General features: G+C 36.0%; 2 protein-coding genes across 3 annotated transcripts; one reads left to right on the forward strand and one right to left on the reverse strand.

Moving 5' to 3' along the window:
* Positions 1-217: 217 nt before the first annotated feature.
* On the reverse strand, positions 218-6,606 carry LOC112553495 (mpv17-like protein 2). Its single transcript, XM_025220756.1, has 2 exons — positions 6,464-6,606; positions 218-5,805 (listed from the first exon to the last, which is right to left on the reverse strand). Exon 2 carries the CDS (start codon positions 5,771-5,773, stop codon positions 5,081-5,083), a length of 693 nt encoding a protein of 230 aa, XP_025076541.1. The 5' UTR covers positions 5,774-5,805; positions 6,464-6,606; the 3' UTR covers positions 218-5,080.
* A 134-nt stretch (positions 6,607-6,740) lies between these two features.
* LOC112553494 lies at positions 6,741-16,393 on the forward strand. Of its 2 annotated transcripts, none has more exons than XM_025220754.1 (8): positions 6,741-6,877; positions 8,242-8,551; positions 9,462-9,531; positions 9,686-9,960; positions 10,296-10,433; positions 10,766-10,878; positions 11,378-11,431; positions 13,165-16,393. In XM_025220754.1, exons 2-8 carry the CDS (start codon positions 8,260-8,262, stop codon positions 13,270-13,272), a joined length of 1,050 nt encoding a protein of 349 aa, XP_025076539.1. In that variant the 5' UTR covers positions 6,741-6,877; positions 8,242-8,259; the 3' UTR covers positions 13,273-16,393. The 2 variants fall into 2 exon arrangements, with proteins under 2 accessions (XP_025076539.1, XP_025076540.1); XM_025220755.1 differs by having other exon boundaries at positions 6,753-6,817.
* The last annotated feature ends 63 nt before the right edge of the window (positions 16,394-16,456 follow it).

Here is a 16,456-nt window from a genome sequence, read left to right on the forward strand (position 1 = left end):
GAAGCTGAGAAAATGTTCTTCCGGTGGGCAGGTAAAGGCGGAGGGTCCTGTAGATGAAAGTAAACTGAAAATGGTCTGGCTATCGTGAAAATGAGAAAGATACTGAATCCCGTCATTCGTGTATTCATCTCCTGATACCAAACTGCTAGTCCAGCGGTATCTGTCATTAAGGAAACCTTGATAGAGGAAAAATAAATAATTAAAAAAGAACTCGTCATTGGGCGATACATTTTATTTGCAGACTGTGTAAATTGTCAAAATGTAATAACCAATCGCAAAACAGCAAAAGAAGTTGTAAAACTGAACACAGTCTGTTTCACGGTAACACACACTCACCATTCTCCTAACCATCATTCCCCTGTCATCACATTTGATGAGTAAGTGCGCTAACAGCAAACTCAGGGCATTGGCAGTGGTCTTGCACATCCTTTCGTCTTGCATTAACTGTTAGGCATGGAATGAGATGTTAACAGCAGGTGTTAGGCCATTACAATCCTTAGAGTGAGTTTCAAACATGTGATATGCTCGTCCGGAGATAAAAGGTAGCTGTAGATGTTTGTCTAATCTTTCTTTAGCTCACCCGTAGCTAATCTCGCGGGCATCTTCAAAATGTTAGAAGGTTCCGTAAATTTCAATCACTGGATATAATCTGCGCGACTTATACGTATACCAGTATAAAAATATACAAAAATGTAATTATCAGCGTTGTTCTTTTTCACCCAGTCCTGACATATCCGAGATCCGAGAATAAAAGTACAACTCTCGATCGCTCTCCTTCTGTCAGCACTTATTCTTTTTTAAAATAAATGTTCAAAATATCTGTAGTCTTTTGATCTTATTTTTTCAGCTGCTTGTCTTCTTACTGAGGAAATTAATAACCAATAAAGGGATTAGACCAATGGAGTCCTAACCGAGTTGCGCCAGTGTGATACCCGTGTGATGCAGCGTACTTTCTCCAGTTGGCAGTTGACTGAGGGAAGGTAAGGTACGGAGGAAGAAGAGATGGGAAAAGCTAGCCCCATTAAGGTTGAGACTACCTTTACATTTTTCCCCCCTACTATTTTTCTTCGATAACACTAAAACTTTTCCAAAACTTAATATTCGCAATCCTAAAATAGACTTATTTAAATCTAGTCTAACATAGTCAGGGAGCCTGCTGTGGAATAGCCTCCCTCCCTAAACTTCTCTGACGCCATCTACCTAAATACATTCAAGAAAATTAGATGAGACCTCCCAACTCTAGGAAACCTTGTAAATGTTTTTCTTTACCACCACTTTTGTACATATTCACCTTCCACTAACCTTTGATACCTTATGTTTACTACTAATTATTCTCATAGTACTTAATTAGTTCAAGTACTTAGTTTATTATTTCTCCGTACAGGGAGAGGGCTAAATGAAAAAAAAATTCTTGATTATTTTACCTCTTGTTAATGAAGAATTCTCATTATCATTGCTTCTGTGAGTACCCAAAAAGGTCATAGGTCATTGTCCTCGCACTCACCGGCGCCTTAACTACGCTAAGATCAAATACCTAGCCTCGTGACCTGTCAGTATGTCACTCTCGGTTACGACACTGGTCACATGAAGTAAATCCAGCAAAAATAACGACGAATTTATATTTTCTGCTGCTAGCGTACATTTCGCAAAAATCATCGTTAAAGGGGCGCAACATTGTGCAGCGATGGACATTAATAATACAGGAGTTGTCTTTCTTGCTGTCTTATTGGGAGGGGAAAAAACGCGATTTGTCATGAGATCGTGAGTAAAGTCGGCTGTAAATATTGTGATGCGTCTGCAGGCCTTATGTAAAAGCGATCAAAAACGGTTCATAATCAAGATTTCAGTTCTTTAGTGTAATCATCTGATACTTAACGCACTGTATCAACTCTCATCACCACTATATATATATAATCCCGATGTTTGTATATTCGATTTTACATCGCTGAACATGTGGCCGGGCCATCGGTTAGCCACGAAAATGTATTACCTATACGCCTCCGTGGGTTAGCTGCGGCTACTAAAAACCTTAGTGTCACTGTCAAACAGTGCCGCCCAGTTCCAGCAAGAGCCTGGGGCCAAAACAAAAATTCGGTCGCTACATCACCCTGTCTGAGGTCACTGCGCTGCTGAATACGGAGCAGGAGTGTGGGAAACTATTCCATCCCTCGTTCATTGATAATTTAATTTTTTTCTGCATTTATTTCAAAATTCGGTAGAATTTACTTTTTTATAGATACTTTCAGCTTATATATAGTTTCAAAGTGAACTTTTTGTAAGTCAAATACATGTATTAAGGTTTGTACCAAAAGATTTATAATTTACATGTATTATTTTGTGTATACTGTATACATTTGCATAGGTGTATGCATTTAACAATGTACATTTCTCGCTTTGAGAAAATTATCTTTTTGCATTTTTTCCTCTATTACAACTAAATGCAGCGGTTATACAAGTATTTTAGAGCTAGTTAATTTTTACAGGTTTGTCGTTAATTTTTACATGATGCTGCTCAAGCAATCGGTCTGAAAATGTTAAATTTGCTGGTCAAGTATAAACAATGACTTGTACTTCAGTTTGGGGCTTTTTTCTGGGGAGAGTTCAGTCACAGTTAAAGGTTAAAAGCTGTCTGAAAATTATAAAAACTGGCTGTGGTTTAGCAAGAAATAAGTAGGGCCTTGTATCATCTAAGTTAAAAAAGGCAATGAAAAAAAGATGCATGTTTACTCAGTATTAAAGTTTGCGTCTCCCCCTAAAATCCCTGACACACACACGTGCGCTCACACACAGCTAAACGGTGACTGAAATGCCTAGATACTTCTAGAGTTTTTCTTTTCTGATTCATGCTACCTGTCCTATTGCCACATATTACACAAAACTGCACACTTCAAACTGATACCATAATGTAGAGTATTTAAGCTGTTACAAATACAATATTTCATTCTGAGTTGAGATAACTGACCAAGAGATAATACATAATATAAATTATAAAGAGTGCTTGGTTACAAAACAAAACAATGCAGAATTGGTGCATCACAGCAAAACACAAGATTGATAAAAAAAAAGTGCAATTTACATCTTTTACAAACATTAAAAACACACCTGTGTACACAAACACATCAACATCCATCTACTGTTGCGCAGCTGAACTTCAGAAGGTAAAAATAATTTCAAATATCTATTGCTTTTGCATATAGGCATAGCCTATATTCAATAACAAAAAATAAAGCAGCTCTGTAAAGATGTTCGAGAAATACCTTCACTTGCCCCTTTTGTCCTAACAACACTGCACCTTTTCTTGTGTTGTGATTGCCTACACTTTCATTTGTGTGTGTGGGCATATCTACAAATGCATATGTTTTTTAAAACTGACCTACATATCACTTAGAAATTGACCTATAAGACTATTTATCCCAGAAGGCAATTAGTAGCAGTTCTATAAGAAAGCAAGCACTACACACAGCACAATAACAAAAATCAACAATATCATCATACATTTATACCCACATCAGCGAGACCCCCATACAACCACAATTCAGTCTCCTATATGATCACAATTCATTTGCACGTGAAAGCATTCAAAAGAAATGCCAACATAACAAGGGACAGAGTCAGTCTGTTGGTCCTGCATGCACACACACAGAATATCTGCAGTCTGAAGGGAGCTGATGGAATTCTCCTAACTGGACATATGCTGTTGAAAACGTCTGCCTGTTACACAAAATCTGAAGGTCACTGAACAATCCCAACAAAAGGTATATACAACACAATTCAACCTGTTCTATACAGCAAAGTATAACTGTTTTGTGGATACATTTCATTTTAAGGACTAGTGGAGCGCCAATTTACTTTTCAATGTTTTGGTAATAATAATAATAATGAGCACATTTGTATAGCATGTTTCTCCAGCATCTGCCAGACTCAATGCGCTTTACAATCCATTTAAGAAAAGGCTGTAAAATGGCAGGAGTTAACAGGTTGCTGCCGTGCTTGCACAAAACCAGTGGTGATTCCAGCAAGAACAGTCTCTGGGCCAGAGGGTTGATAAAGGGTCACATGGGATATCCCATGTTGATATTTGTAAGCATGAATCTCAAGAATGGAAGGGATGTATTTACCCATATTCAAGAAAGTTGTATCTTGTATTGATCATTACCCAATCGCTAGAAAAGCATTTTGTACCCCACTAGTTCCTTAAGAGTACAGCATCAAAAATGATGTTCTTAACAAATTTCCAAATAACCACAATACTTGGCCTGCATCAAGCATTATGCCAAAGAGGAAATGAGAGGAACAAAAGTTAGATGGTCATCGTACTCAAATCTGAAGCATGCATTTGTCATGGAGAGCTTCAGTTCCTTGTTGGCTTATAATCCCTCAAAGAATGCAACCTGTAGAGCAAAACCCTTCAGAAAAGTCTTTCCAACCATGCTCATGTGGCGCCAAATACAATATCAGTTTAAAATATGGAGGATTTTTCTTTTTATAGTCAGGTATCCTGCTACCTTACTTTAAAAAGCAGAAGTCCAGACTATGTACATTACAAGCTCATTACAGTTGTTCATTTCATCCGATTCTGTCACACATTCTCGAAAGCTGCCATCTATTACTGTAATCAATGTTATGTTCAGTGTACATCTCACACAATATTCACTTTTAAACATATTTATATAATATTTCATAATAGTGTACAAATCTTTATAATTTAGTTTAAGCATCATAAAAATCAATATGAATTTAAACCATGGAAAACAGGGTGGCATAAAACAACTGAAACAGTTAATGTTATGATAACAAATTTTTATATTGTTAATTCCATCATGGCAAAGTTTCTTGTGTCCTTTACCCTCAGCAACATAACATCAGGACTGAACAAGCTACTACAAAAAATAAACTGACAATTGGAATGAAAGAGTGGCTAATGTTACTTTACCAAATTTGCGCAAATTACACATTCTGCATAACAAAACATTTTAAAGTGTCAGTCTCCCCTCTCAGCATGAGTTTCATAAATATGCTATTGGATAAAATATCAGGATACTTCTGTGAGTATGAAGAAAACATTATCACAAAAAATTGTCTAAAATGTGTAATGTATCAAATCATTGTCTAATTTCATCGAACATATAAATTTACCCCCAGCCCCTTCTGAATTTAAAATAGTTTGTTCAGATTTTCCTTCTCTCTTTGAATCATAATTGTCCATGTCATACCACACATAGGACCAAAATATATCATACAGTAAACAGATGCTGTTATCATACACAACTCTATACTTTAATGGAAGAAAGTAAAAGTTAACTACTTGAGCTGGAGGCCAGACAACCCACTCTCCCAGATAGAGAACAGCTCCTTTATTCTTAATCTCTGTCTTAAGCTGACTCAATGTCTGGCCTTCAAGCACTCCTAGACTCACCATCAGTAACATCAGGTATGCCGGTGAGCATACCAACTGGTCCAGAAGCACCTTTTTTACCATAGTTCGGGCTGTCCGGCCAGGCAGTAAACGATCTAAGAGAACATACCAGTAGTGTGCAAAAGGTCCTATAACAAACCCTGCCAAGGCCATGTGAGTAGTTCTTCTCTTGTCCCAGTCAGGTGCTTTCGGCTTCTTGATAGCTTGATAGTGCTGCTGCATCAAGTCACCAGAGATGGACATTGCAACTGTGATTGCAGTATTAGTGTAAAGCAGGAGATCAGGTGCAAAAAGCCTGTTCTTGGTTCTTTGAAGTGACACTAGAAATGGCCGCAGTGCCAAACGTAGGGTTTTCATTGCTCTCTGGGGTTACTTGAATCACCTACACGCTAAAATTTAAATAAAAATTCAGTAATTTGTTTCAACAAAAATAACCAGCATAAGAATTTGCTGTTCTAAATTCTAAATTGATAAACTTCCAAACTAAGGAAGGATAGTTCCAAAGTACACATACTAAATGTAGTAATTAGTCATGTTTTCTTTTTCTTATGTAAGACTTTTACAACACATTTTCCCACTTTTAAAGTAGGTTCAATGTGCTATACTGAATGAAAATCAAAATAAACGACACAAATATACAAATACAGTCTCGAATAAAGAGAACATAAAGACCGAAACAAAACCACAAATAAGCAGGTACACAACAATACTGCACTGACAGGAGCAAATCTCAAAGTCAAAGTGAGGTTTAGAATGGTTAGTCCATGGACTTGTATCGCGCCCTTGCTTTGTCTAAGCATTACTTTGGAACTTTTTTGGAGGGAGGGAAACACCCAATACTTCTCTGAACCTATCGGATGCTTTTATGAGACTGAATATTGGACATTTGTACTGTTTGTACCATTGATAACTTATTTTAAGTGTTACTGTTGTAATTTAGTTATCAACTAAAACGATTTTCATCTCTTTTGTTGTACTTTCATTTACCACACAATCCGAGACACATTCTCACGGTTTCATCACTAATATTTTAAAATTGAAGAGTACCTTTAATTCAACAGTATGGATAATTCCACTGAGTACCCTGGAGATAAAACGTTACAAAAAGTGAAGTTTATATCTGCTTTGTAAAAATCAAACTTAACATTGAGACAACAGGGACGAAAAATATATGTTTGTCTGTTAATGTGTTATATTAACCACGTGCTTCTTACATACTGCAGCATAAAAATCTCAAGATATATTTTTAATTTTCATATAATTTCTATTTATTTTTATAAACATTTTTAATCTGAAGAATTACACGTTTAAAACCTACAATTTTTTAACTTCCCACCGGAAACGTAGTGCGCCGTCTACAATCGACAGCGTTTGTGTGGGAAACCTACGCGAAGTTCGAAGGTCTATTTTGTAAATTAGCCGAGTTCACAAGATTTCAGGATCTGATTTAAAGAGTTTATAGTAAGATGCACCTCGAAATGAATTGAGTTCCTTACTACTTTTTTATTGCATTTGTTTTGCAGTGTGGTCTTTTACGCTTAAACGTGTCATTCAATTTAGGAATGAAGCTAACCACATGGTCAAGATGCAAAGTTTTGTAACTCAAATCTTTAATGATCGAAGTTTATAAAAACATTTGTATGCACGTTTGCAGATGCCGCATAAATATAGTGAGTTAAATAGTGTACAGACATTGTGTTTTTTAGTTTGTCATTAACAAGGACTGTAGCTGGGCAATAACCCTTTATAAGCTGTATCCCATTCCGTGATCTGTTTTATGAAAAGTAATTTAGACAGGCGGGAACATACTAGAACATAACTTTCACATGTGAACCACAAAAAAATTTGCGGCTTTTTTTTTTTTGGCCTCAACCACAAGTGTTTTTATTGTTTTGATTGATCGCAGGCTGACGCCAACAGTTAGGCAAATTTTAGTTTCAGTGATGTGACAGTATAGTTAGTGGCGGGATTCTTGGATAGTGTTTTTTTAAAGTATTTTATTTTGCATAAGAGCTCTGGAGGATGTATGATGAAATGAGTCATGTACTGAGTTATTGTTAAGGAGTTTGATATCTCTGCTGATAAGAAATTAGCGTCTGTCACCAGTACAGTGAGGATTGGCTGTCTTAGGCACGCTGTTCTTTCTCTGCACGTGGCATCTGTTTACATGTCTACCTGCCTTGCCATGATATAGCCTTAGTTGCTGGCTCAGCGTAACAGACCAATCTCCTCCTCCCCTACAACCATTGATCCTGTCACAGAAATGCAATGTTCATATGCAGTAAATAATAGTTGTAGACACAAAACAAGTATTCTATATATATATATCTGTCTTGGAAAGTGCCTATATGCAGTGTATTCTGTCAAAAGTAGCAAGTCACTGTTTTTTTCAGACTAAAAAACTAAATATTGTCGTTCATTTGTTGATTGACCTTAATTTTGATGGAAAACAATGTCATGTGATATGTCACCAATGGTGTATTGGTGTCCTTAGTGTAATCATTTTGTTTAATTTGTCCTACATGTTTTGCACAAGAAAACAGTGCCTGCTGATGTTCATATCAAACGCTGCTTTTGTAAACACTAAAACCCTTGGAGCTGTATGCTCATGTTTTTTAGCTTTGTATCAACTTTTGCTAGATTACTGAACTCTTGCTGACCTAGATCTTTTGTGCTGCTTGTAATGTAGTCATGGGCTTTAAGTTCTTCACTAGTCATAAAAATGTTAATATATTTGCATTTGTACCTAAGATTTATTAGAATTTTAATTCCATTAGTAAGAGAAATTTGCTGAAATCTTACAGCAAATGTGTTTTACTTTTCAGGATTCCATCACTGCAGCAATGATGCGCCGTCCAGGTCTTGGTCCTTCTCCTGTTCCAGTTCCACCAGGGAAAGTCAGCAATGTGACAAACTCAAATGATCCAGCTGCTAAGGAGTCCCGTGTTTTTGTAGGCAACCTTAACACTTTTGTATTGTCCAAAGAAGATGTAGATGCTATTTTCCATCGGTATGGTGTTGTGACAGGTATCTCCATGCACAAAGGATATGCATTTGTGCAGTTCAATCACCCTGCAGAAGCTCGGAGGGCTGTTGCCTTTGAAAATGGCCAGCTGTATGCCGGGCAGCCACTTGGTCAGTTTCATCTTATTTTAGGTTTCTGTTTTGTATATATTTTCTCATTTCTTCCACCAGTCTTGCTCTTTACCAGAGCTGCACACTGTAACTTATTATTATTATTACTTTTGCTTGTGGTTATAATATTAGAACTAATGCCGACTTTGAAAAACTGCAGTAATATATTAGCTTGTAGCATGATGTGTCACCCATCAGTGTGACATGGAACAGTTATCAAAAGAGTTCTGTCATGTAAAGACTTGCACGACAGTTCAGCAGAAGCAAAAAGAGTGGTGAAAAAACAGCAGAGGGTTAGAAGTAAAATATGCAGATTAATATTCAGTAATCCAGCGGTTTTTTTGTTTTTGTTTTGTTTACTTCGGCAAAAGTATAATGGCACAGTTTGTAGATAAAACCTAATAATGTTAATATTGAACTCATCAGAATATACCAACAAGAACAGAATTTAAGCATTTTAAAATAATTTATAGTACCTGCCATTTTTGAACTTGTGATGGTTTAAAACTAGTTTGTATTTTTTTAAACATAGATTGTGCTTTGTAAGTAATGTGTTTGCTACACTGCTGTTATGCTGCAGAAGTTTTTTCAAGGCATCCCATGTTGGCGAAGTCACTAAAACAATTTGGAAACTTAAACATTGAAAAATTAGTAACTTTGTTCCAGGACAATATTTGCCTTTATTACATAAAAATGATCAGAAAATATGGAAACATTCAAATAAGTTTAAAATTCCCAAGTTTTTCACATTGCATGATCAGCATTCAGACAAAAAGATTTTTTATTTTTTTAATGTCAGCAGGAGTTTGTTGATTTTCTTTTAAAGTAAAGCTTTATAATATATGGAACTAGGATTAGTATATAGAAGACTATTTAAATCTTTTGTGTCATTGTACAACTTGCTTTGCAGATCTAAATATTGTTTCTGAGCCAAAACAGAGGCCTGCACAGAAGCGGCAAATGGGAGCAGGAAATGACAGGTATTTTCAGTATTTCATGACTTTTCTTATAAGCATATATAATGATATTTACACACTTTTTTTTAATGTGCAATAATCGAAAAATCAAAATCTGGATGGAACGTGAAGTAGCAATGTTGTACTAAAATAGATTATGTTTTGTGTTCTGATTCAGGCGGCCTCCAGTCAGATCCAGTCCTTCTATGCCCCCATTGAAAAAGCCTCGACAAGAGTCTGTCAATCCTTCCTTACAGCGTACTTTGGTCACCCTGTCCAGTAACACACGGCCTAGCAACCGTCGCCCTGCTCAGTCTGCTGTGAGACAGACTGCTGCCGCTGCTGTTAAGCGGGCCACTGCTACTGTCACCAAAGCTGCAGCAGTTGCAGCAGCAAACTCGACCCCAGTTACGAATGCAACACAAAATGCTGTCACTCCTAAGGCTGTTTGCAGTGAGTTGCTCATTTGCAGATGTACACAAGGCAGCTGTAATATTTTGTTATATTGATCAAGTTCCTTTATGTTAAGGTATCATTTTTGTCTGCCAGTCATGCAGATCTTGGTTTGATTTGTGGATTTTTTCCATTTTTTTCACCCTTTTAATTGTGTGTGTGTAAAAGGGAGATGAAATGGTTCCTCTATGAGTTCACTCTTATGGATTGGTGTGCAATTCAACAAAATTCCTGAAGATATATGGACCATGTGTAGATTATCTGGTATTCACTAATCTTTTAAAAATATTAATACTTTGTTCAGTCATGTAACATTGTAACGCCATTGTTCACAGCTAACACAACTGATATCCTGATCTGTGGGGTGTGCAAGATGCAGTTTACTAGTCTTCACAGTCTTGCACAGCACAAGAAAGTTCCGTGTCGACTAAGAGTGTCCAGCCAAGCCCAGACCAACAGTCCCACATCAAATGGTCCGTCTTGATTTTAACAGTATTTCTGTCTGTTCTCTATAAACCTTGTTTCCTTATCTTATTTTAAGATAAAGGCATTTCAAGCAAGAAAAAGGCAAATGTTGTAATATTTTTTTTGTTTCTTTTAAGACAAACTTACTGTAACATTCTTTGCATGTCATCCTAATTGATGCTGGGGAAGCATTTTGTCGTTAGTCTGTTTTTGTTTTATGCTTATCTAACACATGAAAGATATAAAGTATTGGCAAAATCTGGTAACATTTTAACAGGAGAAGAGCACAATAAATGTGTAACATCAGAAAAATATTAAATGAATGGTTGCCTTTCCACAGCTGAGGAGCCTGGTCAGCTAGACTGTTCTTCCTGTGATGCACGGTTTGATAGCGCATGGGCTTTGTGTCAGCATTGCCAAACAGAACACAAAATGAGCATTTTTAAGTCTGAGGTGAGTGGTAATTTAAAATGTGGATCCTCAAACTTACAGTTATATAAAAATTAAAATTTGCTAATCAGTAAACAATCATTAGACAAGCTTAGGTACTTGTCGGGATTCACATGAAATTGCATACTTTGGGAATCAGTTGTTAAGTGGACATATGCTTGGCAGCAATAGTTCTTAAAGTAAATTCCTACTATTGTTCCAGCCTGCAAGCAAATATAGATATCATGGTTGACATGTGGGGTCTGTTGCAAGGGCCTTGTTGCTTGAAAGAGATAGATAGTCGATAAAAGTGACCTGGTTCAAGGTCTCTAAGATTTTCTATTTCCTGCTCACTTGTGGAATTCTGTAAATAGCATGTGATGTCACTTTTTTTTTTTTTAACGTGGCTACTGTGCACAAGAAGAGTTTTGCTTTTGTAGTACTACTAAGATAGAATGTCATCAAATCAGTTCTTGATGTTTGTAGTTGTGTGTATATGCTAGACAATCAAAATGTTTTTCAGGAGAGTGCAGCAGGGTCAGGTGAAGAAATTTCTGGGAATGCTTCTATAGCTCAGGTACTTGCCACAGTAACTACTCTTTTTTTGTCTTTTTCATGTTAGGATCTTTTTGTGTAAGAGTAATAATAACCATTTGTATAGTGCTGTATCAAAATAATTTGTTTGGTGCTTCACAAATAAGAAACTATAAACAGATCGGTTCTAAATAAACTTACATGCTAGCATCCACACATGCACAAACATATATATTCATATAAAGATAACACCCACACAGAAGATAGAGACACATTATGCCAGTGCATGGTCTGAACATGAAAGGGTGAAGTCATTGATTTTTGATATATATATATATTTTCGGACTTAAATGTGGTCAAAGAATCAGCGTGACAAAGGCTGACAGATAATTTGTTTCGAGTTGATGGAGCTTGATAGGAGAAAGACCCCTGTCCATACATCTTTGTCTTAGTCAAAGAAGCCTGGTGTTAGAAAATAAACAGAGCAGTCATAGGGGGTATAGATGGGAATTTACTCATTTACTCAAAGAGGTAGCAAGGACCAGTACTGGAAACTGCGGAATGTCGGAATAGAAAGGTTATATGCTATACAATCGAAGACTGCTGGCCAGTGAAGAAAGCAACTTTAAAGGGTATCAAGAAGAGAAAATACAACGGTAAATCCCTGAGAGCACAAAAAGGTTTGGTTGCCTCAGAACTGAAATGATGACAAATGGAACTCATTCTCTGAAGTTTAAGGTAAAGGGTTCTGCAGACATGAGACATACAGGGATGAAAAGTCACACTGAAGATGAGTGACACCCAAACTGCAGGCAGAAGCAAAAAAAAATTATATTTTTAAAGGATTGGGTGGGCTTTATGTAGAAAGATAACAAAGAAAGAGAATGATGACCCACAAAATTTCTTGGGAGAATTCGGCAGCAGTTCAGTCTTGTCATCATTCAGTTGTCTGTTCTGTATCATCCAGGTCTTTATGTTGGCTGTGCATTTTTTTGTCCATGCCATCAGTCCAGTAAGAGGAGCTGACTGATAAAGCTTTGTATTGTCAGCAAAACTTACATGTGACATAAAATGGCAAACATTAGCATGGGGAAGAATGCAACATATAAAAAGTATTGGGCCCAAGACAGGTTTGATACTAGTTCAAATAGTTGGGATCAAGTGACAATTTCCTTATGAATGAGAAAACAATAGCTGACTTGAACTCAAGGGGAAAGTGACCAGACATGAGAGAAACATTTGTGGTGTCCGTGATTTTCACCAGTAGGATGTCAAGGCAATCAACAATCAGGAAGGAGATAAAGGGATCAAGCGCTCCTAATTTGGGGCTACTGCTAAGACAAACATCCTTTGACTGAAAACCATACTATGTTTGACCACTGGAATAGTCAGCATTGACAAATGTCAAACGGTAGCAGTCAAGCTGCTGGCATATCAACATACTCAAAGAGATCGTCACATTTCTGGGGAAATTCTTGCTCAGAAAACATTGTTGGTAGCAAGGTGCTAGTTTTTGCATGTTGTATTGCAAAATTAAAGTGGTGTTTTTTTGGAGGGGATTACTTTTTCTCTTTAAGCAAGCATGTTCAATAGTTAGGATACTGACTGTGGAAAACCAGCAACTTAAAATACACACCCCCACTTCTCTTTTTTTTTTTTTTATTCCTTTCATTTTTGTACCACTTCTGAAGGAAAAAATATTGTTTTTTAAAATAAATATTGTGGTTTTTTTGTATAAATAATGTCCTATGTTGGCATTACTCTCTAAATATGCAGGGATCTGAAACAACAGAAGATAAATCTCAAGAAGTGAAGGAAGATAGTGGGGAAGAAAAGATAAGCACCATTGATGCTGCCAATAAAACTCCCACCAAGAAGCAGTAACCCCATGCCAGTGAGTGTCCGTGCTGTGCTTTCACTGGTACCAGACGCAGAGTTGGTCAAGTTTAAAGAGAGTGAAAGTACAAGAACAGGCAGCTACCACAGTCATGGCATTGCTATACATTATGGAGACTTCTGAATGCGATTTAAATATCTGTGTAAAAATAGTTCTCTCAGAGTGTTCTTGTTGCATTAAGTCCATGTTTTGGGATGCATGCCTTCTAGAAAAGGTCATTGTTTTGTGTACAGCTGTGTTTGTCTGATGGTGTGTTACCATGTTGTATTTGTGGCCTTTCATGATCTACTTTGTAAGGTTCATTGCACATTGTTGCCTGAAATGTTGATTCAGGTATCTTAGTGTATGCATTTGTTTCATTAATTAGGTCTTTTACTGCATTTTTAACGTCTCATTTTAGTTCAGCCCACACTCTGTGTCCCAATTCATTCTCTACAATAACCAACACATCATCAAGTTTAATTATGAGCATGCTATTAACTGTTGGGGAAGGACTTTCACATTTCTTGTCCCTTCTGTCATATAGTTTTATCGTTGTGATTTTAAAGGCTAAATGTCAGACTGCTTGCGAATTCATTTACAGCTGCATAATTGTCTACAGCAAAAGAACCCTTTTTTTTTTTAAATTTATATATACATTTGTGCAAACTTAAGCTCTTGTTGCCAGGACAAGTTATTTTTGTTTAGTAAAGTATCAACTTCAATTTCATATGACCTTGTTACAGTGAAGACTGGCCTGAGTGGGTTTTACTAATGACTTTTTTTTTGAAGGATCCGCACCATGCTTGCAGATGGCTGCTATGTCCTTTGATTTAGGCTGCATCAGTATTTTTCCTGAATTTTCTTACTTCTTAAGGTATCATTGTAAAATTTTAAAACAACATAGGTCTGTATTTAAGTGGTATTAGAAGTGATTAAATATACATATATGATTTAAGGTTATAGTGTGTCAGAACTTGTTGCAACATGACCATTAGATTTTTGCAGACTTGTTTCTTAGGGTGCAAAAACTACTTTGAATTGACACATTTTGGTTCATTGTGAGTTAGTAATTCTAATCTTTCCAAATCTGTAACTTCACAAGATTTTGGAAAGAGGTCAGAACCATGTTTTCCAGAACAGCATAGCAAAAGTAGGCAAGCTGTTGGCCGTTGTGTCATGTTGCCATGCAGTCTTCAATGTTGAATCAGCATGTCATGATCAAGTCTATTACAAAATGCTAATTCCCAAGTTATGAGCAAATGACCCCCTTTCAGCTAATGAATTATATAGCTTTCGACATCAAGAGGTCAATTCGAAGACCTCATTATTGATTGGATATCCCCTAATTCTCCAGAGCCACCACCAGTGGGGGGCAGAAACTATATATAATAAGACTTATCTATGTCCCAACATCTAAGATTAGGCAGGTGAGGGGTTTATCTTCAGGTCATCTGTAAGAAATTGTGATGCAAATAGGTATTTAAAAGCATTTGTGCTTGCTGGTATATAATTCGATTGAAAAATAATGTTTTTCAATAAAACATGATTTTCTATCTTTAAGAAGATGACTGGAAGGAATTAATATTAACATTTTGTTTTAATATTTTTAATGAGAAAATAGTTTACAAAAAAAAAATGCAGTTTTGGGCATGTTTCATGCTGTAATCTTGTAAGAGAGGCTTGGGAAGTTTTATATTCATTAGACTTAAAATATGGGAAGTGGATTAAAAGGAGAGTTGTAATTCATTCTTTATTAGTGTTTTTACAATAGAGGGTCAGCATGTGCTTGATATTGGATTTTTTAATATGATAGAATACAGAAAGATAAGCTGTACATAAAAAATTTTGATGTAATAGACCTGATGATTTTATTATTGATGTGTGTGTATATATCCTGCACTTTCCAGGATTTTTTTTTTTTTTCTGCATGTAACATGAGGATAAAATTCTATTGTTGGGACTTCAAATTTGTCCCCCAGAATCAACAAGTCTTGCTAGTGAAATTCTAACAATTATGATTTTATTTAGAAATTATAATGTAACCATTTTTATCAAAAGTGCAAGCATACTAAAAATTCTGCATAAAATATATTTCAGAAGAAAGCGCATTATACTGCAAATATTAGATAAAAACTTTCCATTGATTTTCATGAGAAATGTTGATCATTTTGCTTCTTGGTTTATATCCAGATTGGTATTGTTTTCTGAAAGTTGGAGTTACAGTTTCGTTAAATACTTTTTGGGGTTTGTTTTTGAATCAAAGAAAATAAAAAGATAAGTCTTCAAAGAATGTGTTTTTCCATTTTTTGATAGTTACCTTTTAACCTGCCTTTTCAAGGCCTTTTATGTTAGATGTCTATGTGAGTGCTGTCTTATTAAAGACCTGATAGACAGCACCTGACCTAAGCAAGAAGTAGGTTTGTTAGTTTTTCTTGCTTTTTTCCCCCCTGCCCCTTCCCCAACCAAATTTTTAAATTGTAAGTTATACATTGGCAATTGTTTAAGCCTATGCAACTAATGTCTGACTGCTGATTAATGAACTAAGTGCTCTAAATGTGCAGTTCTCTTTATTCTAATTGTTTATCTTTGTTAAACCATGAACTCAGGACATAAGGCAGCTTTTTTTCCCCACTAAATTTGTGTTCCAAATGGTGCTCATTGGTGATGGGCCTTTTTTCTTTCTGTCTTTCTTTTTTTAAAACCATTGTAAATTGTCATTTTTCTCTTAATGTTTTTTGAAATTTTGTTTTCCAACCACTTAAACATCTAAATTGGAAAATTCATCAGAACATTTTCAGAGCAAATACCTTTTCCATACCAAAGAAATAACCTAAATAGTTTCATGTATTAATGGTTCTTGGACAGGTCTCAGATTATGCTGCTTTATCTGTTTAAAAGGGTTTGAATGCTAGTGTGAGAACTTTTTCCCTTTGTTTTGTGTTTTTTGTTTTGTTTTTTAAACGGGTCAGTTTTATCTGATAACGTGGTATTAGTACAGAACAAATGAATTTTACGGTTGTGTGACTTGGAGTGATGTATAAAACACAGTTTCCTGCATTTAGTGATTTGGAGACATCAGAACAGAAATAAATTTTGGTCTGTTTAAATAAAAAAACAGTACCTTCACTATTGTTGCAATACATATTTAACTGAACGAATTAGAAGTCATGGACGCTGGGCATTTGCTGA

Source organism: Pomacea canaliculata, linkage group LG12, assembly GCF_003073045.1.
Source record: "Pomacea canaliculata isolate SZHN2017 linkage group LG12, ASM307304v1, whole genome shotgun sequence".
Taxonomy (NCBI): Eukaryota; Metazoa; Mollusca; class Gastropoda; order Architaenioglossa; family Ampullariidae; genus Pomacea; species Pomacea canaliculata.

Bases quoted from the DNA above. Each gene is read 5' to 3' on its own strand.
- LOC112553495 (XM_025220756.1), bottom strand. From the start codon at position 5,773: ATGAAAACCCTACGTTTGGCACTGCGGCCATTTCTAGTGTCACTTCAA.
- LOC112553494 (XM_025220754.1), top strand. From the start codon at position 8,260: ATGATGCGCCGTCCAGGTCTTGGTCCTTCTCCTGTTCCAGTTCCACCA. The intron at 9,961-10,295 runs GTGAGTTGCTCA...CATTGTTCACAG, and splicing joins CACTCCTAAGGCTGTTTGCA to CTAACACAACTGATATCCTG. The intron at 10,434-10,765 runs GTCCGTCTTGAT...GCCTTTCCACAG, and splicing joins CAACAGTCCCACATCAAATG to CTGAGGAGCCTGGTCAGCTA.